The 26,073-nt window shown below is 36.2% G+C and overlaps 6 protein-coding genes and 2 non-coding genes across 8 annotated transcripts; 4 read left to right on the top strand and 4 right to left on the bottom strand.

The window, feature by feature from the left end:
- The first annotated feature begins 2,782 nt into the window (after window positions 1–2,782).
- On the top strand, window positions 2,783–2,854 carry BDF20DRAFT_t74. The gene has a single exon. It is a non-coding gene; the product is annotated as a tRNA-Pro (tRNA).
- Window positions 2,855–6,233: 3,379 nt separating this feature from the next.
- Window positions 6,234–7,369, bottom strand: BDF20DRAFT_863800 (aquaporin-like protein). Its single transcript, XM_053080696.1, has 2 exons — window positions 7,087–7,369; window positions 6,234–6,979 (listed from the first exon to the last, which is right to left on the bottom strand). Exons 1-2 carry the CDS (start codon window positions 7,269–7,271, stop codon window positions 6,328–6,330), a joined length of 837 nt encoding a protein of 278 aa, XP_052937116.1. The 5' UTR covers window positions 7,272–7,369; the 3' UTR covers window positions 6,234–6,327.
- A 3,916-nt stretch (window positions 7,370–11,285) lies between these two features.
- On the bottom strand, window positions 11,286–11,357 carry BDF20DRAFT_t63. Its single transcript has one exon. It is a non-coding gene; the product is annotated as a tRNA-Pro (tRNA).
- Window positions 11,358–12,887: 1,530 nt separating this feature from the next.
- Window positions 12,888–14,212, bottom strand: BDF20DRAFT_435069 (uncharacterized protein). Its single transcript, XM_053075446.1, has 5 exons — window positions 14,112–14,212; window positions 13,807–14,033; window positions 13,711–13,746; window positions 13,488–13,624; window positions 12,888–13,408 (listed from the first exon to the last, which is right to left on the bottom strand). The coding sequence occupies exons 2-5, from the start codon at window positions 14,013–14,015 to the stop codon at window positions 13,224–13,226; spliced, it is 567 nt and encodes a 188-aa protein (XP_052937115.1). The 5' UTR covers window positions 14,016–14,033; window positions 14,112–14,212; the 3' UTR covers window positions 12,888–13,223.
- Window positions 14,213–14,651: 439 nt separating this feature from the next.
- BDF20DRAFT_817446 (uncharacterized protein) lies at window positions 14,652–16,775 on the bottom strand (the record flags this gene model as incomplete). Its single annotated transcript, XM_053077258.1, has 8 exons — window positions 14,652–15,005; window positions 15,091–15,203; window positions 15,279–15,734; window positions 15,810–15,996; window positions 16,066–16,166; window positions 16,234–16,369; window positions 16,458–16,541; window positions 16,620–16,775. The coding sequence occupies 8 exons, from the start codon at window positions 16,773–16,775 to the stop codon at window positions 14,652–14,654; spliced, it is 1,587 nt and encodes a 528-aa protein (XP_052937114.1).
- Window positions 16,776–17,687: 912 nt separating this feature from the next.
- BDF20DRAFT_817693 (LETM1-like protein-domain-containing protein) lies at window positions 17,688–19,385 on the top strand (the record flags this gene model as incomplete). The annotated part of the gene is made up of 4 exons (XM_053077283.1): window positions 17,688–17,939; window positions 18,008–18,151; window positions 18,221–18,355; window positions 18,435–19,385. The coding sequence occupies 4 exons, from the start codon at window positions 17,688–17,690 to the stop codon at window positions 19,383–19,385; spliced, it is 1,482 nt and encodes a 493-aa protein (XP_052937113.1).
- Window positions 19,386–22,591: 3,206 nt separating this feature from the next.
- On the top strand, window positions 22,592–23,876 carry BDF20DRAFT_434582 (uncharacterized protein). Its single transcript, XM_053075442.1, has 4 exons — window positions 22,592–22,760; window positions 22,836–22,934; window positions 23,032–23,258; window positions 23,346–23,876. The coding sequence occupies exons 2-4, from the start codon at window positions 22,886–22,888 to the stop codon at window positions 23,742–23,744; spliced, it is 675 nt and encodes a 224-aa protein (XP_052937112.1). The 5' UTR covers window positions 22,592–22,760; window positions 22,836–22,885; the 3' UTR covers window positions 23,745–23,876.
- A 131-nt stretch (window positions 23,877–24,007) lies between these two features.
- BDF20DRAFT_905643 (DNA glycosylase) lies at window positions 24,008–26,050 on the top strand (the record flags this gene model as incomplete). Its single annotated transcript, XM_053083184.1, has 6 exons — window positions 24,008–24,227; window positions 24,517–24,880; window positions 24,953–25,179; window positions 25,244–25,345; window positions 25,425–25,876; window positions 25,949–26,050. The coding sequence occupies 6 exons, from the start codon at window positions 24,008–24,010 to the stop codon at window positions 26,048–26,050; spliced, it is 1,467 nt and encodes a 488-aa protein (XP_052937111.1).
- Between the last annotated feature and the right edge of the window lie 23 nt (window positions 26,051–26,073).

Here is a 26,073-nt window from a genome sequence, read left to right as displayed (position 1 = left end):
GTTAGTCTAATTTGTTTTACATCTACTTTGTTGTATACGATAAGATAAAGTATAAGAAAAAGAAAACAAAAGGAAATCAGTGAAGACCAAGTTATCTTCTTTTATTAAGTAGAATATTCTGATAGAGAATGAAGACAAAAGCCATATAGGAAAAAAAGGACTTCTATTTATATTTGTGGATATTGTAAAAAACTTTTTCTATCGAGCCTCTTAGGTACAAGATGACCTAATGATAAAAGAAAAGACATACTCAATTGTTACTGCACGGTTCATCATGCTATAGCGGTGTCTTGACCGATTGGATCGGTGAAAGGAGGTAAGTGAGTTGACCTGAGTAAAGGTTCCTTTGACCTAGACTTCGGCAGATTCATTATAACTAACGTGACGAACAGGCTGGACTATTCCTTAATTCTGCTAACGTCTACGTTTCAATCTTATTGAATTCTGTCAGAATGTAAAGGGTTAAAGTAAGGATCAACAAGTTAGAAGATAAAAGCTTAAGTAGATTAGATTTATGTATTGTGGTTTGATGTGCTAAATAAAGTTATCTGATTTAATCAAATCCAAATACTATAATATCTCATTTCTAAATGAAGTCAATTACTCATCCAATGTTGTCTCGGATATACAGATGAAATATTCTTCCACAAAAGAAAAGAATTGTTGTAACAAATCTATCACTCACGGTTATTCTAACCTTCATAAGAATCCGTAATCTCTTATTTCAGTATTATGTAATAATCCAAGAGTAATATGCTGTTGAATACGACATACTTGTATTGAATATCAATCAAAGAACCGTTCAGGCAAAAGGAACTACAAGAAAGGCAGATGTTAACTACAAAAGAAGTATCGATGGGTATCAAATAGACACCAATGGAGCAATTACAACTCTTCACCTCATGAGTACGAGCTTTATTTGCTATTGATGACTTATGGTAAAAAATGAACAGCATTATACGCACATTTTTTGATAAACGAGGTTCAAACGTGTGAAAAGCTTGATTGAATAGGCTCATTAAATTAATTCTTTTTTTTTTTTCTTGATTTCTTTTACACTTTTTGTTTTTTCTCAGAATATATCTTTGATCTTCGAAAAACATAAACCCAAATGGAACCAAAGCAACATCTCATTATCATAACCAAACATTTTTGTCATGATATGTTGAGACAACCCAGTCTAGTATAATGAGACAACAACTTAGAAACAACTAGGGTTCATACACTCATGGGTTTTATGGTTAATAACATACTCTCACTGGAACACATCTTGTCTTACTAACTTAAAGTTTAAAAGACCTATTCCTCAATGAATGTGTCGTATTTGAGGCACGATGGCAATATTATATGAGTAAATTACTCAAAACGTCTAACGAAATGTAAAATAAAACTTGATCTCAGATATGAGTACTGCTCATATCTTCGTTCCCGTTTGGTAAGCGGTGTGTTCGATTGCATACATTTGAACCTTAGATCAAATGTATAACACATAAAGATAAGATAAGAAAAGAATATGGATTAAGGATAATTCTTATGTGAGATTAGCTACCTCACATAAGACTTGAACAGGTTATCTTTATGAAATATATTTTACTTAGGTTATCTATGGCTATATGACATTCAGGTATATAGCAGGATTGGTATATGTACTCGTAGGATATATTGATTCAACAACCAAAACATAGTAGGTCACGGTACTGCTCCCTGTTCCGGAAATAAAGTATGGTTGGAGATAAAAAAGGCTCAATCACTCTTTATTAACACAATAACTGTTCACGCAATCAAAAGAACACCACGCACGAATATCTCTTCCTAGCCAACATTTATAATCATTCCCACAGTATCTGAGCTACACAACTGGTGGCCGATAGATATTGGATTATAGATGTAGCTGCATGATCACCCTGGATCTGCCAGGATAGCACATTACAAATCAATCCGCTCTGGGATGGACGAGTAATTATCCACCTAAAGGGAAGACCTATTCTTTTACGGAAACCTCTGATTCACTGAGTATTATTTGACCATAATACATCAGTGTCGGCTATAGATCCCGATACAGTCATTTCGTAGACAGCAAACACAATAAGTCTTTATTAAGAGCAGTAATTTTAGTTTTCTTTTCTTTTTCTTTAGTTTGTTTTTGAAAGAGAAATAAAGACGGTGGTTTGATTTCGTTAAGCTTTCGTGTTTATTTTCTCTTGTGTTATTCTTTACCTTTTACTTCATAATTAAAACTAGCGAATACCACAGAATGAATAAAGGGTAACCTTTTTTTGACAGTCTCGTAATTTTTTACTTTGATTGTTATTATAAAACATATTTCACTGAATGGTCTTTTAAACTATGTCAATTGTATATCAATCAATAACCGGCTAAACGCTTATGCAGCCAACCATAACTGACAAACAGAATTTTATGTCACGTGAGTTACTTGACGTTAAATAATGATTATAATTTTGTTTCAAATTTTCAATCTGATATACTTATATCGTGAATAGAGGAGTATAAAGCTTCAGGTGAGACTTTATAGTACAAATTATGGAATCAGGTAAAGGCCCCCTTTATTCAGATCAAGTTTTCTACTACTTAAATACTTTTCTATTCTAAATTACAACATCCGCTATCTTCATTAAATTATTGCACACCACCTTGAGTCGCTCAGTTTATATCAATTTTCTTATTTGTACTCCGTCCAATCATATTCACTTCTCTAATTGACGTGACTGAGTTTTAATTACTCCTCACGTCAATCATATCTCTGCATATCAGATCCATTAAAGGGTTGATGGTGAAGTGGTATCATTCTCGCTTTGGGTGCGAGAGGCCCCGGGTTCAAACCCCGGTCGACCCCTCTTTTTTACTTATTTTGCTTTTTTTTGGCTTGGTACGTGCACTTTATTTTCAAAAGGCTGTCGTGCACAAAGCGACGAAGACACGAAGTTTAGTGATAGGAGAAAAAGACTGGCGTTTTATTCTTTATACAATTGTTGCTTATATATACTTATTCTAAGTTACATCTAATTTATCTAAGGGTAACACGACAAGGCTCGCCTTCTCCTTTCAAACATCTTTAGTCCTCGTTTGTTTTTATTCAGTTTGCCAACTTTAATATAAAAGGTTCGAGAATATTTCTTGCTTAAATAGCCAACGTAAATGTAGAGTATGTAACAGCTCGTTACCGCCGTGATGAAGAAAAAAAAAAGGAAGAATGCCTAGCTTATGTCGCTATATTATGTTTTGGTCTCGATTGCGGGCAGAGCGACCTTTCTATCCTTTTGGAAAGGGTTTTAATGTGATCGAGGCAAAGGAGTCTAGACCTTTCTCAACTCTGGTACCTGAAAAATCTTTAAGAACTTTTTATGGGTCCAACAGTTGTTCGCGTTTTAAAATGTAAGACAAACCATCTGGCAAAGGCCAAGGAAAAAAAAAGAATAAAAAAAAAAAAAAAAAAAAGGCACCCTTGAGTGAGCAGATTATACTAAAAGGGGCAGCTTTAAAAATCGCCTAAACCATTAAGTGTTGTATCCAACAGCATATTACTCTTGGATTATTACATAATACTGAAATAAGAGATTGCGGATCCTTATGAAGGTTAGAATAACCGTGAGTGATAGATTTGTTACAACAATTCTTTTCTTTTGTGGAAGAATATTTCATCTGTATATCCGAGACAACATTGGATGAGTAATTGACTTCATTTAGAAATGAGATATTATAGTATTTGGATTTGATTAAATCAGATAACTTTATTTAGCACATCAAACCACAATACATAAATCTAATCTACTTAAGCTTTTATCTTCTAACTTGTTGATCCTTACTTTAACCCTTTACATTCTGACAGAATTCAATAAGATTGAAACGTAGACGTTAGCAGAATTAAGGAATAGTCCAGCCTGTTCGTCACGTTAGTTATAATGAATCTGCCGAAGTCTAGGTCAAAGGAACCTTTACTCAGGTCAACTCACTTACCTCCTTTCACCGATCCAATCGGTCAAGACACCGCTATAGCATGATGAACCGTGCAGTAACAATTGAGTATGTCTTTTCTTTTATCATTAGGTCATCTTGTACCTAAGAGGCTCGATAGAAAAAGTTTTTTACAATATCCACAAATATAAATAGAAGTCCTTTTTTTCCTATATGGCTTTTGTCTTCAATTTCTATATCAGAATATTCCAGCGAATAAAAGAAGATAACTTGGTCTTCACTGATTTCCTTTTTGTTTTCTTTTCCTTTATACTTTTATCTGATCGTATACAACATTAAGACACGTATGGCTAATACATCCAGGACCCCGCAGGAGTTTAGAATAAAACCACAGTTATCGTTGACACAAAGTTCTTTGCTGTTGATAGTCTTAAATATAAGGATGATATGTCGGTTAGCTCATCATGTTTATTACAACTCGTGAATTTCTTGATCTGTTTTAAAGAAAAAAGATAAATCATAAACAACTGCTGTATGACTCACCCCTTGACACCCAACATTTAAGTAGAAAATATATATAATTTTCAATGTAATCATCTTAGGTCCTTTTGTATAACAACATTCAATGGAGGCGCTGTTGGCCTTACTTTTTTCTCTTCTTCCGAAGCAGTAATGTTTCATATTCGTATCATGAGTGATACACATCTTTAATTCTCAATAGTAACGCGTGCTTTTGCCATACAGTGATATTGTAAACTCTCGATATCAAACTAAAATGGGATACAATTTGGAACTTTTATTAATCAAGCAGCTTCAAATGAATACTAATATTCTACTGCATGGTAATTCCATAAAAGTGCAATAAAAACAACTATTTTGCATTAGTCTCATATATGTGACAGGGCACACGTTCAAGAAACAGAAATGCTACATCAACGAGCATGCTCGGCTGAGTAACAAAATGCGAGGCATTTGTCGCTGAGATGTTGTAATTGTAGAATTACAGAAAAAGTGAAATTCGATCCAGCTTTCATAATATATTAGAGCACAGCCTCTTTCGTTTTGAAGCTCTGTGGACTGGTTATTGCAATAGAAATAGAGAGAGCCTTTTGTCTTACAACCTTTCTTTCAAGAGAAAAGAGATTTTATAGTGTTCCGTGGTTATCCCTTGTCAAGGCCAAAGATTCTGTCTTTCTTTTCACCGAACATCTTGCAACTGTTATACTACAGCAACTGAAATTATAATCTAACTTTACGTAATATCACAACTCATGATGACGTGAAATGTGGATTTTGGTCAAATAGTAATGCCTATATTATGTGCACAACTTGACTTAGCGAGTCTAAATGATGATTTTTTTACAGGTCCAAAAAGTTTCTTAAGAAAGTGGGGTGAAGATTTTTTTTTCTTTTTGTTTTTTTATAATTATATGCTCGTGTTTTTACTATTGCTAATGGGGGCTCGAGAGGAGCAGGCAAGCTCATGAACATTTCAGTATAAGGATAACAAATATTTCATACGTTGGATGTAATGATTGCAGGCAAACAAACACTGCATATACGCGCTCAATGAAAAGGATGTTTAGCAAAGATCATTATGACGGCTGCAAACCTAAAATAATTTTATATGATGCAACATAAGTGATAGTTTTTAGAAGTGCACACCAAAGTTACTGCAAATATATACCGCAAGTAACAGCTCTTTTGACCACTAAATTACCGATACTGGTGATAAACAGACAGCGTTTCGCTTAGAAAAGTTCTCCTCGGAAAGAATTTTCTGATTCCAATATTATAAACCTTTATAAAGAAGTTTTATATATTGATGCTTGTTTATCCCCAACAATTCCATTATTGTTTGAGAGTCTGTAACAACGTTACATCACCTTTTGTGATCCTAGGTTCGGATGATAGTTGAAAATAACGCTTCAAAAACTCAGATTCTGTGTCATGTTGATTGTCTGACATATACATATTCCCCAAATTTATCAATTTCAAGATCTGCTAATTGTTAGAAAGGTTATCTTGAGTACCTGAAATGCGCCAAATTCAACAGCAGTGGTATGATAAATTGTTTTTTTCTAAACCAGGAGAATTTCCTGAAGAGGCTGATCTATTACGAATATAACATGTGTATATTTCTGGTATCTGCAAAAGTAATGAACTATTTATTCAACGGAAGAAATGAGAGATGTACAAAGACTCGATCGTTGACGTTTGATATCAGCAAGAAATAAGCAAAAGGCAAAAAAAAAAAAAAAAAAAAAAAAGGAAAAAGAGAAATATTAAATAATATATATGCTGAATGAGAAGAGGGTAGGGTTATATGGATCTACAATAATTAGATCGATGAAAAATGCATAGTGTTTTTGGAGGATCATGTTATTTGCGGAATTAGACATTGTTCATAGCATTTTCATGGTTATTCTTAGCTTGTTGCTCCAAGATAGCCTGGTTTTGTGCATTCTGAAGTAAGACTTGTTCTTGTGATTCTTCTGTGAGAACCTTTGTTGTAATATAAATAATCACTGCAAAGATACCGCCTACGAGAGGACCAAACCACATAATCCAATGATCTTTCCAGATACCAGTAACGACAGAGGGAGCGAAGGAACGCGCAGGGTTGATAGAGGTACCATCAATAGGGGCACCGACCAAACAACACATGAAGACAACAATACCCACTACGAAAGGAGCAAAATCAGCCAATAGATGCCTGTCAACAATGATGAATAAAACGGTCAAACAGAGAGCGCAGGTTAAAAGCGACTCGGCAAAGAAGCCTTGTGCATAATTGAAACCAGGATTTAATTTGTTGACTCCTTGTAACTCGTGAGCAGTGACAAAGTTGGAGAAGTACGCACCCACGATACCACCAACGATCTCAGCAACAAAGTACAAAATACCACGTAACCAATTAATATTACCCGTTAGCATCAGGCTTAATAAAACTGCAGGATTCAACACACCACCAGAGATAGGACCACAGACGAAAAGGGCGACTGTGATTCCAGCACCGAAACTGAAAGCAATACTCTGAATTTGACTGTCAAAATATCAAAGTTAATGTTAGACAAAGACGTTTACTTCGATCGTGGTAACAACTGATGATGAACTCGTGTGACAAAATCAAAGTTTCTTTTTCTACTTTACCTTGGTGTAGGACCCAGATTCGAGTTAGTTGTAATAGGAGCCTCCATAGTACCTTGAGTGCCAGAAAGGGCTAAGAAGAGAAAAATGGCCATGCCGAGGAATTCACCAAAGGCAGCTTTCAAATCGACTTTCAAATTAGGAGGGGAACCCTTATTGCATGCATAAATGTCAGAAATAGGTCTCATTGATTATATGGATGTTGCGTTACAGTTGTTGGAATTAAATAAATAAATATAGAAGAGACTCAAAAGATATATCTCGTTGGTATTGATATAGTTGATCAATGATACAAAATAAATAAAAAAAAAAAAGAAAAGGCACGTCTGTAACCCCTACTTTTATACGTACTTGGTTTGGCAGCAAGCGAGACCAAAAAAAAAAAAAAAAAAAAAAAAAAAAATATAATTTACACTGGAGATGAAATTCAAACTTTGGCAAGGCAGAAATAGAACTTCCCTGTATAGTATATCTAACTCTACATCTGTTAGTTGTGGACTTTTCTACCATAAACTGAAATACTTCATGGATCGTATCGATTATACGAAGTCCTCGGCTGGACACAAATGCTTTTAGTGTGTATAATCACACTCTCGTTATTAAATTATTTTGTTTCCTATAACATATTGTCACAAACTTACAAAAATTTGTTACGATTGAGTTAGCTATCAATTTCTTGATCTCGCAAGTAAACAGACAGGGTGGCGGTGAATGATTCGGAAATCGGCACGAGTTTCACTTGCCACCACACAGCGAAAGAAGAAGTTATTGCGGAGTCTTGTTCGCATGCTACATTATATAATGACAGACGTCCGCTGATGCTGAAGGAGCAGATGGGAAAAACAGAGGCTGTTGGGATCCGTATTATGATATACCAAATTTAAATACAGTCGAAAGTTAATAAAAGCTGTGCGCATGAATCATTGAGGTGTGCCACGGAAAGACCTTTTAGCGAACAAATCTTGAAAATCAATTTTCAGTTTCCTTTTCATTTCTTGCCCTTGTTAGCTCTCCTCTCTTTCCTCCGACTGTTTGGATAAATCTACTTGTATCTTTACTTCAATTTATTCATCGTTGGGCATTAGGTCAACTATTCTGTAATTCAGAATTCGAGAGAATTGGATTTTAAGATCGAGAATGTTTGTCGTTAGCCACAGAAATTTGATTTGACAGTTTGGTGTAACTACTTTGAAATACATTAATGAAATCGTGCTAGTCAATTTTTTTTTCTAGATGGGCCTTTTCATGTATGCAATTTATCATCAATCACATACGATCATTACCCTTTGGATGAATAGCATGTTGACATTAGATTAAGCAAACATAAATGGCATTGTTTCTCGCAAGACATAAGAGTAACGTTTGTCCGTAGCATTTTGAGGACTGAAACATCCTTTTTCGCATAACGAAGAATGTCGTCCTTCAATACATCAGATACAAAACGATTTAAATTATGCCAAAGCTGATCGATATGCTTTCTCATATATATCAGCATCGTTTCGAACTACATGAAACAAATCTGTCCATCTCCAAAACGGGTTAACGTGCAACACTTTTCGTATAATCCACTGTAATAGTCGAATATTTTCTTCAACTTTTGACTTCTCATTGCGCCACATCCAGAATATCTCTATGTAGTACATATGTAAACCTTGTCTGATCCGCTGGATCAGGATTAGTTTCTAATTCGATAGTAAGCAAAACGTAGCTATTTTCCTTTTTTTAAACCTGTGTGATGAGCTTAAATTAATGTTGAAAAAAGAATTCGAGTACGTAGCACTGATTCAAGCTAAACCAGCTCACCACTCAACGAGGCAGATTGCTAAAGATTGATAACCTTCTGTTTCTTGTATCAAAAATAAAAATCTGTTTCTAAAAATTTTCCCCTATTTTCCTTTGAAATTCATGTTGAAAAATCATATATTTCCTATGTACGTAAAGAGCTAGCTCTCTCAACAAAGAAATAAAAATGGAAATCAAATACAATCCTTGACGTTTGTGGCATTACCCCTTACTTTTCAAAAAAGGTGACTTTGATACTAAGTGATGACTTTGAGTTCTTAAGTAAAGAGGATGCTCACAAGGACCCTGTTTAACTGAAAACAGGGATGTAATCACTTACTACACTTGTAAAATGTGGCTGCTTATCCCTTGTTTGTTACACGCTTAAACGGTGAAAGCTTATCTTTTTGCACATTAAGATTAAAATTGAAGTTCAGAAAGGAAGAGCGTGCACAGACGCAAAATGCCGTAAAATAAATTCATTGAAAATAGTGAAAATATACTTAATTCAGTGACAAAACTACGTCTCGCTCATGGGAGAGGCAACGGATACAGGTTACTTCAACCATTTTGTATCGTCCTTAGCCATTTACTTTTCACTTAAAACTGTTCAACTACTAATTAGTGAGCAACGCTGGCAATAATCTGAACAAGAGTGCCCGACAACGGATGCATCAATCCGTTTGACAAAGCACTATATTGAGAGCCTAATTGATTAACCGTGGCAAATTTTGGTTATCAGTTTGACGTTAAAACAAGTAACATGGTCAATATTGCTTCGTCATTTTTTCCCCATTTTTTCCAATTTTTTTTCCCATTTTTTCCCAATTTTTTCCCCATTTTTCCTAATTTTTTTCTTTTATTTTTATTTTTTATTTTTGGTTTTCTTGATGGTTCAGATTAATCGAAATTTGTAATCAGAAAATGCTTGTGCAACGAAAATCATGGCCACTTTATATCAGGAATCTTGCCGACGATGGAAAATATTTGGTGGCTAAAAAGTAAGAAAAAAGATTAGATAATGATTATCATAGTATTACTATTTTCATTCAATTACTAAAACAAACTGTATCAATGAGCACCGCGTCAATAGCACTAATTATCCCGCTATTTTTAACGGACTCCAAAGAAGGAAGTCGTACCATCCTTGATCTTCCAAACCCCGGAACAAGCAGTATTGATCTGCACCTGCCACATCATAACAATAACCGAAGATTAAGCAGAGTAAAGGTTTTGGCTAATAGCGTATTTCCCGGGCATTAAATTTGTCGTTTTTTACTCATCAATTAATAGCGTGGCGATCCCATTGTTTACAATTCGTAACTTGTGGTTGGCTCCGTTTATCCATGAATTTGTTGTCTACTCATGAACCCACTGTTGTATTTGCTTAATTGAAATTGATAACGGTTATAAGTCGATGACTATGAACTTAAGTGTTTTTATTATTTTTCAGATGAAGTAGAAGGATTATTTACTCTGTAAGGTTTAATGGTTATTATATTATTTGAGGACGCGTATGATAGTCGCTAATTTCAGGTACAGATGCTTGATGTGTAATTATTGTACTTAGGCCTGTATTTCATTATATGTCGTACATAACCTATATTAGATGCACTATAGATAGACCGTGGTGGAATGTATTCTCTACCTGGTTGTACGTGCTTGAATATTGTAGTTGTCATCTCACCAAACACGCCACCCACTTTTGCTAGCATACGAATTCTATACATACGATATCTATTATTATTCATAGTATTTGACCTCATGAAAGCAAAATGAAATGGGAGAAAGTTTAGCTGTTCGTAACAGTGTTTCCAATTCCGTTGAGAAGATGTGAATATCAGGTTTCATGAAGGATCAATAATACCTCCTTAGACTTTCTTCGCTTCGAAATTCTACTTTGGTTACTTCTACCAAGGCGCTTCAAACATGAGAACTAGGCTTTAAGGATATTTTTGATCAAACTGGCAGCTTTATTTCCTTTATACGATAACTCCCAACACTATACTTAGCTATTTCTCGTTTATTTTCTTATCATTTTTTGAATGCCAACAAGCAGAAGACTGACCACCATACACCAATGAATTGCGTTTCTACGAAACTAGTCAAGTTAACGAGCTGCTCTATAATATATACTACAAGACCTCAAATATGCTTGCTTGTGTCGTGTTATAACGGTGATTGAATATTATAGAGCATATAAAAGGAACATGACTCTCTGAATAGAATAAAGAACAATCCTCTTTTTCTCTTTATTAAAACTTTGTGTTTAGTATAAGATTACCCTTGTTTTATCGTTAGCTCAGTGCGCGACACTTGTAACACTTGGATAATTAACTCGTAATAAAAGATTGAGCACATTTTCATGAAATAAAGTGTATGTACCTAATCAAGCCAAAAAAAGGTTAAGAAAAAAAAGAGGGGTCGACCGGGGTTTGAACCCGGGGCCTCTCGCACCCAAAGCGAGAATGATACCACTTCACCATCAACCCCTTGATGAATTAAAAATTTGAAACAAAACTATAATCTCATTTACTGTCACGTAAATATCACGTGATGTAAAAAACTGTTTGTCAGTTATGGTTGGCTGCATAAACATTTAGCCGGTCAGTGGTTACGTAATGTATTATTGTTGGCATAGTTTGGAGATCACTCAGTGTAGCAAAATGTTTGGTTATGATAATGAGATACTGCTCAGGTTCCATTTGGTTCATGTTCTCAAAAAATCATATATTTTAAGAAAAAACAAAAAGTGTAAAAGAAAAAAAAAAAGATTAATCTATTGAACCTACTCAATCAAGCTTTTCACAAGTTTGAGTCCAAACGGAAAGGTCTTATACGATTGTTAACGAGGCTCGTTTATCAAAAATGTGCGTATAATGCTATTCATTTTTTACCATAAGTCATTGGAGGTCGTTCAAAAACCACACGGATGAGAGCATACTACGGGAATAGGGTTCATACCAGTGGGGACTGATATATTGGGAGAGAGGGAGAACAAAAATTTGGCGCGATTAAACCCCTTGGCTTTCATCCAAAAATTCATAGTGACCAAAAAAAGGGAAAGGAAAATTTTGAAATCGCGCCAAATTTTTGTTCTCCCTCTCTCCCAATATATCAGTCCCCACTGGTATGAACCCTATTCCCGTAGTATGCTCTCATCCGTGTGGTTTTTGAACGACCTCCATTAAGGGTGAATAAAACTCGTACCCATGATGAGTTGAAGCTGTAATTGATCTATTGGCATCTATTTGATTGCCATCAATACTTCTTTTGTAGTTTCTCTTCCCTGAACGGTTTTCTAATTGGTATTGCAGATGTAGACAAATTTGACCAAACTTCGCGTCACCCTTCTCAAAATCAAACTGCAGACTATCGAACAAAGGTCGTTGGGTTGGTTTCGCCCCGATTGTGAAAAGGATGCATACTACGGAATAGAAACGTACAAATTGTTAAAATGCTTATGGAATGAGAACGAGTTCATGTATACGTGATATGTGGAGCCAAAGTAAAACGGAAAAGGTGGGCTCTGCAATCTTACTTTATGTTACTGACGAGTAAATCAGCACTTCTTCTTTCTTCCGGATATTCTTCTCTATGCTTGTTGCTTCTTAAACTTCAACGCAAAGCATAGATGCGATCAATAGGAGTCTATGCGAAAATATGGCTACTCATTATATTTAAAAAAGTTGCTTAATATAGCAATCTATGTAATTTATCCTTTGATAAAGTTGAAGGTCCACATTCCATCTAAGTCGTTTTTAGACCATTTATAAGCATCTATTTCGTTGAATGTATCATGATTGATTGATATTGTTTGTAAAATATACGTTATAAAGAAATCGAACCGATGCTGACTTAAGTCTACTCTATGCTGTATTTGTGTTAGATAGTGGACGTAAAGGGACTTGGGGAATGTTCAATCCATTTCATCTAGGATTTCTTCGCTGTCGAGGCGTCATCAAATCATTGCTCACCATCTGAATTTGGGTATAGGAAAGCTTAAAGATGTAATGGTTAGACTACTTATTAGGACGTTGTCTTCAATACATAATGAGAACAGTAATCTTATTATCAATAATAAGTTGCTAGATATAACGGATACCTTTGCTGAACTAAAGTGGTCGGCTATTCTCAGGGCGTTTTGGTAGTTGTTTGAGCCATTCCCCACCCATTAGGTTAGTTGGAAGATTTAGTCTGTAGACAAATTCAGTTCAAATTGTTCGTTTCTCATCAGTTTACACTTATTTATTCAATTAAAATCAATGTTAGCATGTAAAAGATAGTCCGATACTTTAAAGCGTAGGTATATTTTTGATAAGAGCACTTGAGGAAAGCACGAAATCGTTTCGGCCTGATCACAAATGTTCCCCGAAACAATCTAGCAGGATATCCACAGGAAAGTTTCTACCCTCCGGCACATGATAATGAAACAGGACTTCCATATCGTTTCTGACGATAACCGCTGTGCGCTTTATGTCTCTCGTGTTCATATTCATTGCTTTATAAGCTATTGATATTAGTCTGTCAGCAAAATCAGATGCTTGAATATGTTTATGTAGAGAAGATTTTGTATTAGGAACCGCAAGTGACAACACCTATCTTAGAACTGTATGTGTTACCAAGTATATACGAAGGTTTAAATCCTAGACTGAATGATGTTTGGCCAGGGGTTGCATACAGCTTATGAGTATAAACACTATCTTGAGTAATAACTACTGGCAAAACTCCCTTTTCAATGAAAGAAGAGAAATATTGCCTATCAAGTAAACGGTAAATAAGCATATATTGCTTATTCAAACAAATATATATGATACAATATGATGCCATTATTGCTGTACTTACTGTATTTGAAGGAGATCACTTTTCGATTGTTCAGTGCTAATGTGAAATACGTGTTATCTCTTCATGCACTATAGCACTACTTGGTGTATAACTTACAAATCATAAGAACAGAAAAATATTAAAGCGTAATTGACATTTTGAAATACGTCGAGCAAGTGAAATGATATGAATTGGCCTTGGTAAAAAGCCGAGCATTGAAAATCAAATGCTGTAGTATTATTATGCTTGTTTGATTTACTTTTACGCTTTGTTAACTCATCTTCATCCAGACTGAACCCCCTCAATCTTTTGGTAAGTTCTTGCATTATTTGACAGACCCGATGCTATCGTTAGCAGTTGTATTGTATGTCAAAAGCGAGTAAAGAGTAAGACAAAAAAGTTTGAATTTGAATTAGACTGACTTCTCATTTGTTTTCTTTTGTTTTAAATTGTAGAAGTTCATCAATTGATAGATGGCAGCAGCCGCATCTTTTTGATTGTTGATTATTTGATTAATTAGCGGGATATATGTATAATTCTATGTATAATACATGATTGAGCATGCAAACAAATGCTGTTTATAGTGTTTCTCATTGAGGAAAGAAGTGACATTAATAGAATGACTTGGACGGTTGATATTCATCAGTCCAATACAACTACATTACTGCCCGCTTCGTCATCGTCATCCAAATGTATCACATTGTCGATTTCTTCATATGTTATCTTTGCTTTTTTATCAGTTTGCGCAGAGCGGGATAGAGATGACTCGTCTTCTTCAAATTTACGCTTTCGTTCTGACATTCTGTCACCAACAACTTCTTCTCTTGTTTCTCTTCGTATAGGCTCAGGGATAGGCTTCAACAATTTGACCGCATCTTCATACTTATTATCATTCCTACAAATGAAAATTCAAAATCAGTATGTTAGAGCAAGAATTCTTCTAATAAGAGAGCTTGTTTTTCTTACATCGGTTCCAGGATAAGATCAACATCATTTCCATCGTTTTGACTGGCTCGCAAAATGGTGCCCGGTTTTAATCCGATATCTTTGAGTGGCTGGTCGGCCATATCATTAAAATCAATATCGTAAAGCAATCTACTGCCGTCCATGATGACTATTTCTTCCTCATCCATACCAGCACCTCCTTCATTTATTGAGATTAGCAATATTTTTTGGATAAGGTCATTCAAAACGGCCTTTTCAAAGTCGACCTTCACTGTAGAACTTCTGGACCGGCATACTCCGCATTTAGGATTTGGTGCAGAATTCGCTTCTAAAACAATACGTGGACCCTCTCTAGAAACTGTGAGGTAGGTCTATCAGATATAGGGTATCAAAGTTCAATTAATATCTTCCAGTCGATAAACTTTGTGCAGAGAAAACAAAAAAGAAGGGCCATACTCTAGGATTATCTTTGATATTGCTTTGTAATAATCTAAACGCTTTCATAATGACGAAGCCTGCAATGACAGCGTTCGTAGTTGCAATCGCTGGTATAATATTACCTGCCATAGCTGCATAACAAATAAAGTTGGTCAGTCCCAATGATGTCGAAATGCACCGTGTGTTAAATCCATAATGTTTCTTACACTTTGCATCGAACAAACTTTTTTGAGGAATTCCAAATATGTGAGCTCTTAAATTGGAAGCAGCAGTAACAAACTCCATAGCGTCATCGTCATCTTTATCAAAGCTTAGCATAGCATCTTTTACAGTTTCCCTATTCTTCAAATATCGAGCGGCCAATCTGGTAGCACTATTCTTGTACATCTCAAAATTTTCTTTTAAGGTCCAAACTCGTTGATCTGCAAGTCCACTACTAGCTTCATTTGTTGAGTTATCTTCCATCGTTTCTACAAGGCTTTCATAGTTGAGTGGAGTGGGCTTCTTTCGGTTTTTCCACATGGACTCCATTGATAAAAGTCGCTCGATATCTGTTTTAAAAACTTTGTCAAATATCTTTTTAGTGTAAAGCGGACTTCCTGCTGCTTCTTTGATGCATTTTAGCTCTTCTGTTTCACGTTTCAGAGCAGCTAATTCTTGTGCTTCAAATTGAAAAGTTGATTAATCTATCTGACTTTTTTTTTTTATCCGTGTCTTTTTCAGGCCATCATACAAACCATTATCATCATTTTCTGTGGCATCGAATGCTTCTTCGTCTTCTGAGTTGCCAAATAGTTGGTTGAACAGAAAACTCTTTGCCCAAACAATACAATGGATGGGTGCGCTGGGTGTGCTTCTAATGGTACAAACCGGATATGTTGTAGGTGTTGGTTTAGGTTGACAATCGAAGCATTCGGTTTCACCCTGAAAACCGCTGACATTTATTAATACCCATAAATTAGATCTACATAAACTGAACTCACTGATCCGTACCTTCCTAATCACGTATGCTTGACCCAAATAACCTTGTGTTCCTGATTCAATTAAGGGAACATCCGCAGCTAAGCACATGGCATTAACGTGCCTCCGAGCGTCTATAAGTGTTCGAAAATTTATTAAATGTGCTGATATGTTCAACAGATATAAATCACCAAGACTTACCCAAATTATCAAGAGCATTCATAACCAAAGTAAACTGCTTAAACCAGTTAACGTCGAATTGTGCGTCTTTGATATTTGCTTGTAGCGAGGTGATTTTTGCCGCAGGATTAAACTTGACTGCTGACTCTTTAGCAACCTTTGAATATATATTTTTCGAGCGAAGAAAATAAATTGAATAAATGGGTTTCAAGAGTACTGTGGTAATAGCGTAAATGGAAATTTACATGTGCTTTTGACTTTTTGACGTGCTGTCTCTGAAATAAGAATTGGCGATTCAAGTTGGAAATGTCAATGGTATCGAGGTCTATCTATAAAATATGAGTGAATGTAAGTACAAAAGTGAGTATTTTCAAATCATTTATGCAATCGCTTTATCAGCAAGTTACCACTACGATATCCTTGAAACCTGACATGACCAAATTTTTGAGTAGCTCGCAACCGATGCCTCCTGCGCCCACTAAAAGAGTTTTGCTTGAGGCAACTTTGTCATAGAGTTCTTGACCGAGAATACGAATGTTGTGAGATTCTCTCTTGTCAGCCATTTGAATGTTGAACTTCAGTAAAATTCAAAAAATTCAAAAAAGGCATTAAAACAATGCACGCAGATCTAACGGTAATTCGTGTTGACAGTCACAGGTACGAGAGCCTGCTTTTCTATCTGCTCATATATTAGCTTTTGTGAAGAATTCATAGCGTAATTCCCCGCATCTATTCGCTTGCAAATAATAAACTTCTCCCAAACTCTTTGAGCGATAGGCGAACTTGAAATTTGTAAATTGTATACTTTAGGCACAACGTTGGCATTAATCCGATTTGCATGCATTTTGATTTTCGACAGGGTTGCTCAGGAATTAACCAAGGAGCGCGTTTTGAAGACAAAAGCCTTGTTATGAGCATAAAGTAGTAGGATTGCTACAGGACTACCAAGACTATGAGTTATGTCATCAATTTGACCAACTGTTTAATGCGGGGCAAATTGGATGTTAATTGTTAAAAGTCACAGTTCCGACAGTTTTTAATTGAATAAGCATTTATGCTTTCAGTTTTTTGAATTTGATGGGACGAGGGAAAGAATTCCAATAAATGCTCTTATTTGATTATTGGTACCTTCTCTCACATCTACAATTTCGTGCATATCATTAAACAGCTCAACAGCAAGTATCTAGGACGTCAAGCCATATAGAAGACAGATTTTTTGAAAAATGTACAGGAATTTGAACCCAACGATAACCGTTCGACAGTTGGGCTTGGGTACAAACGGTACAGGCTTATATCTTCGACATGTCAGCCGTCAACATTATCGTCAGCCTGCAACAGCTAACCACTCTATTAGAGTGGTACTGCTGCGGCCAAATGTTGCAGCGCAAAGAGGATTGCATACACAACGTCGCATACTGTTACGATCAGAAGCTAAGTCATCATCAACGAAAACATTAGCGGAGGAAAAAGAAACTATGACCTCTCGTGCAGCAGCACTTGCTAAAGAAAGACAGGCAAAAGCTATTGCTGAAGCAGACGTCGTGAAATCGAGCGAGAACATAGCAGCAGCAGTCAAACCAAAGAAGTCATTATGGGAAAAGATTAAGGATGAAGCTGTACATTATTGGCACGGTACTCAATTATTGGGCCTTGAAATCAGAATATCATCGAGCTTACTGTGGAAATTATTGCACGGAGGCAAATTAACAAGAAGAGAGCATCGTCAAGTAAGACAAAAAACAAATCAATACCGACTGTCCTGAGAAATATTGACAAGACGTATTCTTTTTTTTAGCTACGTAGAACCACGCTAGATCTTATGAGATTGGTGCCTTTCGCCTTCTTCATTATTGTTCCTTTTATGGAACTTTTATTGCCTGTAGCACTGAAATTATTTCCCAATATGTTACCAAGTACTTACGAAAGCAAATCGCAAGAGGTTAGTATTGAACTTTAATTCAATACCAGGGTAGCGACTTAAATCTTACGCCTTTGATACAATGTATAGGAAAAGAAGAAAATGGCTCTATTAAAAGTACGCTTAGAAATGGCTAAGTTTTTGCAAGAAACCATATCTGAATCAGGATTCCCTGGGTCTGATCATGAAAAAGCAGCAAAAGAGTTTGCAGACTTCTTCAGAAAGGTAACTATAATAGCTGAGAAAAAAAATTATTCTTTTTGATAGTTATGAACTAAATCTTACGATATCGCTCCACACATAGATTCGTATGACAGGAGAACAGGCCTCAACTGAAGATTTGTTGAATGTGGCCAAACGATTTGAGGACGAATTGACTTTAGATAATCTTTCTAGACCCCAGTTAGTATCAATGTGTCGTTATATGAATATCAATGCCTTTGGTACAGATAACTTTCTGCGTTTCCAAATTCGTAACCGTATGCGTCAAATCAAAGCTGATGATAAAGCTATTCAAGCAGAAGGAATTGAGGCTTTGACTATTCAGGAGCTTCAAAATGCTTGTGCTTCCCGTGGAATTCGATCTATTGGCACTTCACCTGGTCGTCTGAGAGATGAACTTGCTCAATGGCTTGATCTTCACTTAAATCATCATATTCCTGGAACACTTTTGATTCTTTCCAGAGTGTTCAGTTATACCGACCGTGGTATGACTACAGAGGAGGCATTGAAGGCTACTTTCAACAGTTTGCCTGATAACCTTGTCAATGAAGCTGAACTTCAAGTGTTGGAGCAAGTGGGTGCTAGTACATATAAGCAGAAGCTAGAAGTCTTAGAACAGCAACAAGAATTGATTGAGGACGAATTAGAGCAAGAAGAAAAAGAAGAAAAGGCTAGATTGGAGGCAGAACAAGCACGCCTGGAAGCAGAAAATAAGGAACGCCTAGAAGCTGACAAGAAGGACGAATTTATTCCTGATGAACAATTAGAAAAGGATGATGAGAAAAAGACAACTGCTGCAACATCCACACCTGAAACAAGTGGGGTTGCTAAGCCAGAGCTACAAAGTGATGATAATGCTCCTATGCCTGCACCGGAAGATGTACCATTATCTGATGAACAACAATTCGAACTTCAAGAAGCATTGGCTAAGCTACGTACTAAAGTCAGCGTACTGGAAGAACGTGCACAGTTGAACGAGATTAAGATACAACATGAAGATTATAAAGAAGTAAGCATGCTCCTATCAAATTGAGTATGGTATATTACATTATTTTAAACAATCCCCTTCTTACTTACTGCTTTTTAGTTACTCGAAGAGCTCAAAGATGTTACAAACCGTGAAGCCGATAAAGCTACAGTCCGCATGGGCAAGAAACTAGAAAAGATGTTGGCTAAGATTGATAAAGAATTGGATGCAATGGAAAAAGAGTCTTCAAAGAAAGAGACAACTGCCGCTACTGATGAAAAGTCGCAAAATGCAGACTATACAGCTGAAGCTGACTCCCAAGAAAAGAAATAACCTATTCTTAGTCTTCGAAGACCTTTCAAATAAGGTTTGCTAGAGTGACTTAGATTTTGTTCAGCAAAATGCAATTAAAGCTCATTGTTGACTACCTTCCATTATAATTGTATGCACGTAATTGCCGTAGTATCGTTGCAAATACGAGTCTACGTATGTGCCGTCTTAAAAGTAGCTGTAGGTTCGTTTTTTATTCTTTTCCCTTGCTTTTATTCAGGTCTACAAAGCTCCTCAGTTAGATAGAGGCTGATATTTCAGTAGGCTATCAAAGTATAAGTTGTACACCGTATGTATGGTTATGAACTTTTTCTTTGACTTATTTGAGAGTAGTAAATTGTAACGATTTCATTTACGACAATTGTCGCGGCTTCGTATGGTTAAAAGAAAGTGAGCAGAATTTTAAAACTTGCCTCAGCATGTAGATAACTCTTGTCTACATGTAAGATTGAACATTGAAATTTACCAACTGTGTGTCTGAACAAATAGTGGCTTTAATAGCGGAAATAGCAAGAGGATATAGGATAAAAGAACGCCTGTCTTGGAGAGTTTGATTCTTTAGTACACTTGAGCTGAAAATTGAGAATTATACCTTTGTTGAAGACAATGCTAGCACAATACACTCATAAATTCTACATTAGTACAAATATGTAGGGCTTCCAACATTCGAATTCCATAGCAAGGAAAGTCTATCGCTAAAGGGTTCTTCAGCCATCCCAGACTTTAAACAGATAAGGTATATTGCTTGGGCGTCATATCAAAGCCATAGATAAAACTTGAATTTGTTATATCGTTATTTGTATACGTGACTAACCTTCCGATTTATGGATTATGAACAATGTATAGATGTTTTAAATATATGCACTATCTCCGTTTCCGGACTTCTATCCTTGATTCGACTTCCCAAAGTAGTGTATTTACTATAAATTGCTCCTTTTTATCCCGAAGCATGAGTAAACCGTTTGAGTATGTCTGCTTGTGTACATTTCACGGGTTTAGGCTACTTTTCTAACAGGAACATTAACTAAAAGATCGTCCAAACACGGTTGCTCCAACCATATGTAACTAACCTTGATGCAGGGTTATTGATAACCATAGCTTTACGCTTCCGAAGAAATCTACCTATAATATCCATTATCAAAAAGCAAATGAGGTATAAGTAGGTAAGGTTCGTTGATCTACGCTAAAACCTGATGTTACTGAGAAATGAACAAATGTGATTGCATGTGTATTTGTGAAAAATGAAAAGTCGCCATCGAGTTCTTTTTCAGTCTACAGAGTTTGCTCGCTTTCTGCATAGCCTCTTTGCCAATCCCTTTCCACCTTCCCCTTGCTGTGAACCATCTTTAGTTTGAGCTAGTTATTTAATAACAAGAACACTGCTCAATAAAAAAAAAACAACAGTTTTAAGAAAGAGTAGCTCTGGGTAAGCGATACTCCTTTTGGTAGCTGCGTCAAAAATCGGTAGCATCAAAAACAAATTATTACGGCATACTATCATCAATCCTCGTTAAACGCGAGAGCATAGAACTCATTTTAAGTTCAAAAGTTACAAGTGAAAATAACACAATAATAAAGACAAGCGTATCTCAGACCTATTTGTTCTGAAGCATTGAACAACCAACGCTCAGACTTGTGAAAAGACATATTCTTCCTAATACTCATCGAAGAGCAATTCTACAGTCCTACAAATTTTTTTTTGTTTCTTATCCAACTTTTATGAGAAAGCATAAACGAACGTCATAGAAAATGCTCACAATCTATTCTGCTTTTGTATGAAAGCTAATCTTCAGTAAGGCACTTTTGAGCAAGCAGCCTATATTTTTTGTACCCTCTCCTCTCCCTTTAAAACGTAACAGCTCAGCTTAATTTGCTATCGTAGCCTACTGTGCAGCTATATTTACGTGCCCATTTTGAATCTGCTGACGTTCACTAGGGAAGTATATATTAGATACTACAGTTGAATAGCTTGCCGTAAAATGTTACTACTATCAAGTTATCATGCCTCTTAGACCTCGTCACTTGTATGATGATCTTTACTATAAGGAAGTAAAAGAGCATCGATTTTGCAGGAAGTCCAAGTAAAATATAGCCATGAAAACACGACGATTGATTTAAAAGGCGTACAAACTTTTTGTAAAGCTATCTTTCAGCTTTAGCACTTCTCTTGGGTTATTAAGCTCGTAATGAAGTTTACTTATTACTTGCGCTTAATTTAGATACCACTTTTCCGATGCGCATCAAAAAGACATGCATTATTGCGGAGAGTTACGAAACGCCTATGCATTGAACAAAATTCAAAAAGGCAACACATCCATAGAACTGCCACCTAGCTACATCATAAAAGGCTATATCTTATTACTCATACTCTTCAACGTCTATATCGACAGAACAGACTAGTAAAGAAATAATATTGATGCAAGCACTCGCGAAGCTATCCCTTCATTTCTTTTCGATCTCAATTGAATAAAATAATTCTCTCTCACATTAACGAGAGTTGAACGGACATTGATACTTTCATCGCCAAAATCATCAAAGGCTACTAAATAACTCAAGAGGTAGGGTTCTATGAATTTTACCTTATTGAAGTGAGGTGGGCGGGGGGTGAGTGGGCTCTACGGACATCATGTATGCCCCGAAGAGCAATTAGAGGTATAGCTGGTCCATCCATCGGCAACATGAAACGCGATGTTTCTCCCTGAATTCAATGATAAGTCACCACAGCTTTACCTCCCTTAAGTTAAGAAGAAGAGATAGTGATAACACCCTAGCCCCTATGTATATACTGACTTCAAAGAGATCTGACAAATGGGAAGTTATACTCTAAATAGCACCTTTGCAGATGAAAAATGCAAGCCCGATAAAATTTTGCCCCCCTTTGTATGTCTGAAAGATCTTCAACTTTTTCTATTCAAAAAATAGAACATATATATTTAGAACGCCACAAAAGAAAAGTTTGGTGTATAGAGGAGATATGTGCAGAAAAGGGATCCATGTACTTCTGCTTGACCTAAATGTACGCTTTACATCTACAGCTTCTCTAGTAGACCATATTTTGGAGTAAGGATCAGAACAAAATAGAAGAAAAATGGATCGCAGACCATCAAAAAAGTATGTATATATATAGACACAATTTTATCTTTTTTTTTCATAGTACCAATATCTGTTATCTAAAAACTCTCAAAGCTCAAACACTCCACTCTAACTATTGGAAGAAACCCTCCACATCTATAAAAATGCGTGCAATCTTTATTCTTATGATAGCATTATGTGTTCTTTTCCAAGGTAGGATGACTCTGATGCTAATGAAACATTGTTACCACAATGCTTATTGCAGTAGCTAATATTCATTCTTACACGTTTCTCTATCTGCATCACTTAGTCGGTGTTTTGGCTGGAAAACATCCTAAGAAAGATGATGATACTTCTGACCCCTCTGGTGATGATAATGAACACTTCTCTGACGATTCTCAGCATGCCGACACTAACCATGATCACAATAAGCATGATAATAATGATGACGATGCGGTTATTTGCTCTAACACTATCAAAGCATGTGTCAGTGATATCGTTGTTCTCACCGAAAAACTCAAGGCTGTTAGAGGAGATGTAGGAATCCATCATCAAATAATCATCCATAACAATCTAAACTGCAAAGACTAATAAAAATATGTTACTTTTCCCTTGATTTCTCAGGTCAATGGCTTCAAGGCTGAGGATGGATTCTTGGCTGCCTATGCTCTCCACAGTAAAATAAAGGAGATCGAAGACGCTATCTACAAATCTCGTTATGATTGCTGTGCCATACCTAGAAAACTTGATAATGCTGAAACCGAAGTATTGCTCGATCTAGAACAACCTCTTTTGATTGAAGTCAAGCTCATCCTAAATACTTTGTTGCTGAAGAAGCCTGAACTTCAACAAGTTTTAATGGCAGGTAGTATTTTGAGAAATGACCTCCGAAATATTCAAGCCTTGTTCAATCCACTCGGCGTTTGTTTGATTGAGAAAGTTTCTGATGATAAGAAGGCTATTGAGAAGAAAACTATTGCTGCATTGGATAGTCTATTCTCGGCTGCAATTAACGCCTGCTAAGAATGTCTTTCTTCACATCTTACGTTATATAATTATATAATTTATTCACACTTTTGTGGTTATTCAAAAATTTACAAGCGTCTGCTTTAGAGTAAACTCTATTTCTTTTGTGTTTGAAAGCACAAAATAAAACCGGAAATTCCACGATAGGGATTACACTTACTAGGTTCATCCTCCGCTAACATATACGAAAAGAATTTTTTGATTTGATCAGTCAAAATTCCAAGCGAGAAAACTGCAATAAAAAGAAACCAACTTTGGAGATGACTGAGGATCAAACGCTGATCGACATTGAGAATTGCGTTCTTAGCAAGCGTCTTTATCATTCGGATCAATATCATCGCGTCAATGATACAGAAAAGCAAGCGATCCAAAAAGATCTCCTTGATTGGTACCATAAGGAGAAAAGAACCAACATGCCATGGCGGAAGGACAGTGACAAAACGTGGAATGCGAAGGTATTTGAAGAACACAGTGTCAACCGTAAGTGAACTTATAACGTAGTATGGCTTATATGAATTTAGCGGCTAGGGCAAAGAGCTTATGAAGGTAATAGCAGAAAGGGACTGCCTGACATAGATAGTTGAACAGACCAACTGAAAGAAATCCAAAACTTATCGATTTATACACATGTAATATACAGTTTGGGTCAGCGAAATTATGCTACAACAGGTGAGACGATAATTAAACAGAAATTGTCGACCTTCACGCAACTCTCTGGATAAAATTACTCACCTTAATTCTCAAACTCACTGATTGTGAAAGACGCAAGTTGCTACTGTGATAGCTTATTACAACAGATGGATGGAAGCTTTTCCCACTATAAATGATTTAGCCGCCGCTGATATCGAGAAAGTCAACAAGTTATGGGCTGGTCTAGGTTATTACTCTCGTGCGAAGCGACTATGGGAAGGTGCACAAAAGGTTGTCAATGATTTTGAGGGTTTATTACCCAATAACGCAAAGGAGTTGGAAAAGAATATTCCCGGTGTAGGAAGGTATACAGCTGGTGCCATTGCTTCGATAGTTTATGGAGAGCGTACACCTGTGGTAGACGGTAATGTTATAAGAGTATTGTCGAGATGGAGAGCAATTCATGCAGATCCAAAAAAAGCAAAAACAGTGGATTTACTATGGTAAAGGAACAAAATTAAAATGAGAGGGAAGCCTAGGTGAAATCTTTATTAAACTTCAAACAATGGGCACAGGACGATTGCAGGAGATGTTGTAGCGGAATCAAATCCAGGTGATTTTAATCAGGCCATGATGGAACTAGGGGCGCGTATTTGTACGCCTCAGAATCCTGATTGCGAAAAGTGCCCTATCAAAAACAACTGTCGAGCCTATAGGCAATATAAATTGTCAAGAGAGCTTTTGAAAGGCGGCTTCTTTGACAAAAATGCAAAGAAGAGAAGACAGTTAACGACTGAGCATGGTAAGAAAACTTTTTGACAATGTATTGGGCTTATTTATGATTGTAACAATATTCCATTACCTAGGCTGTTCGATATGCCCAGAAATTGAAATAGATTTAGGCGAAAAAGAGTATTCCGTAACAAGATATCCACTCAAGCTAGATAAAAAACCAGCAAGAGATGAACGTAGGAGGATGGTTAACATGTTTTTGTTGTGCTCATAGATAGTAAACTAACACCAGCTGATATATATGTGTATATATAGAATCTGCTGTAACAATCATAGAAAGAGTCTTACCCAAAGATCAGGAACCGATTTATTTGATATCGAAAAGACCAAAGACCGGTCTTTTGGCTGGTTTATGGGAATTCCCCACCTTGGAGTTGAATACACTAGACACAACTTACGCTGAAAGAAAAGTCAAGGCATCAACATTTCTACGGAATAGATACGGTTTAAACCTAGAGGAAGAGGGATTAGAAGTAAATCGATATGATCTAGGCAATGTTGTGCACCTCTTTTCGCATATCAGGAAGGTATATCATATCGAATGGATACAGTTCAGAAATCCAGTAGATGAAAACGTTACTATCGATACAGTGAAACAAACCACAGATGCTTTGACAGACATCAAGTGGGTTACTATGGCAGAACTGAAAGTATCCGCTATTCCTACGGGTTTAAAGAAAGCCATCAAATTATTAGAGAAGCACAAAGTAAGTAGTTTTGTATCTCGTTGCAAGGCATCTAGTGACCAATTATAAATGATATATCTTTTTAAACCCTAGACAACTACATCGACATCCCTCACTAAAAAGAAAACAGTGGTCAAAAAAGCAGGAACGATCAAAACAGCTGATATCAGTTCGTTCTTTACTTTAGCCAAATAGTATTTAATAAAAAAGGAATTGTT

The sequence above is a fragment of the Mycotypha africana genome (assembly GCF_025528875.1).
Source record: "Mycotypha africana strain NRRL 2978 chromosome Unknown BDF20scaffold_4, whole genome shotgun sequence".
Lineage (NCBI taxonomy): Eukaryota > Fungi > Mucoromycota > Mucoromycetes > Mucorales > Mycotyphaceae > Mycotypha > Mycotypha africana.
Note: the sequence above shows the minus strand (reverse complement) of the source record. Positions and strands in the feature narration are given on the sequence as shown.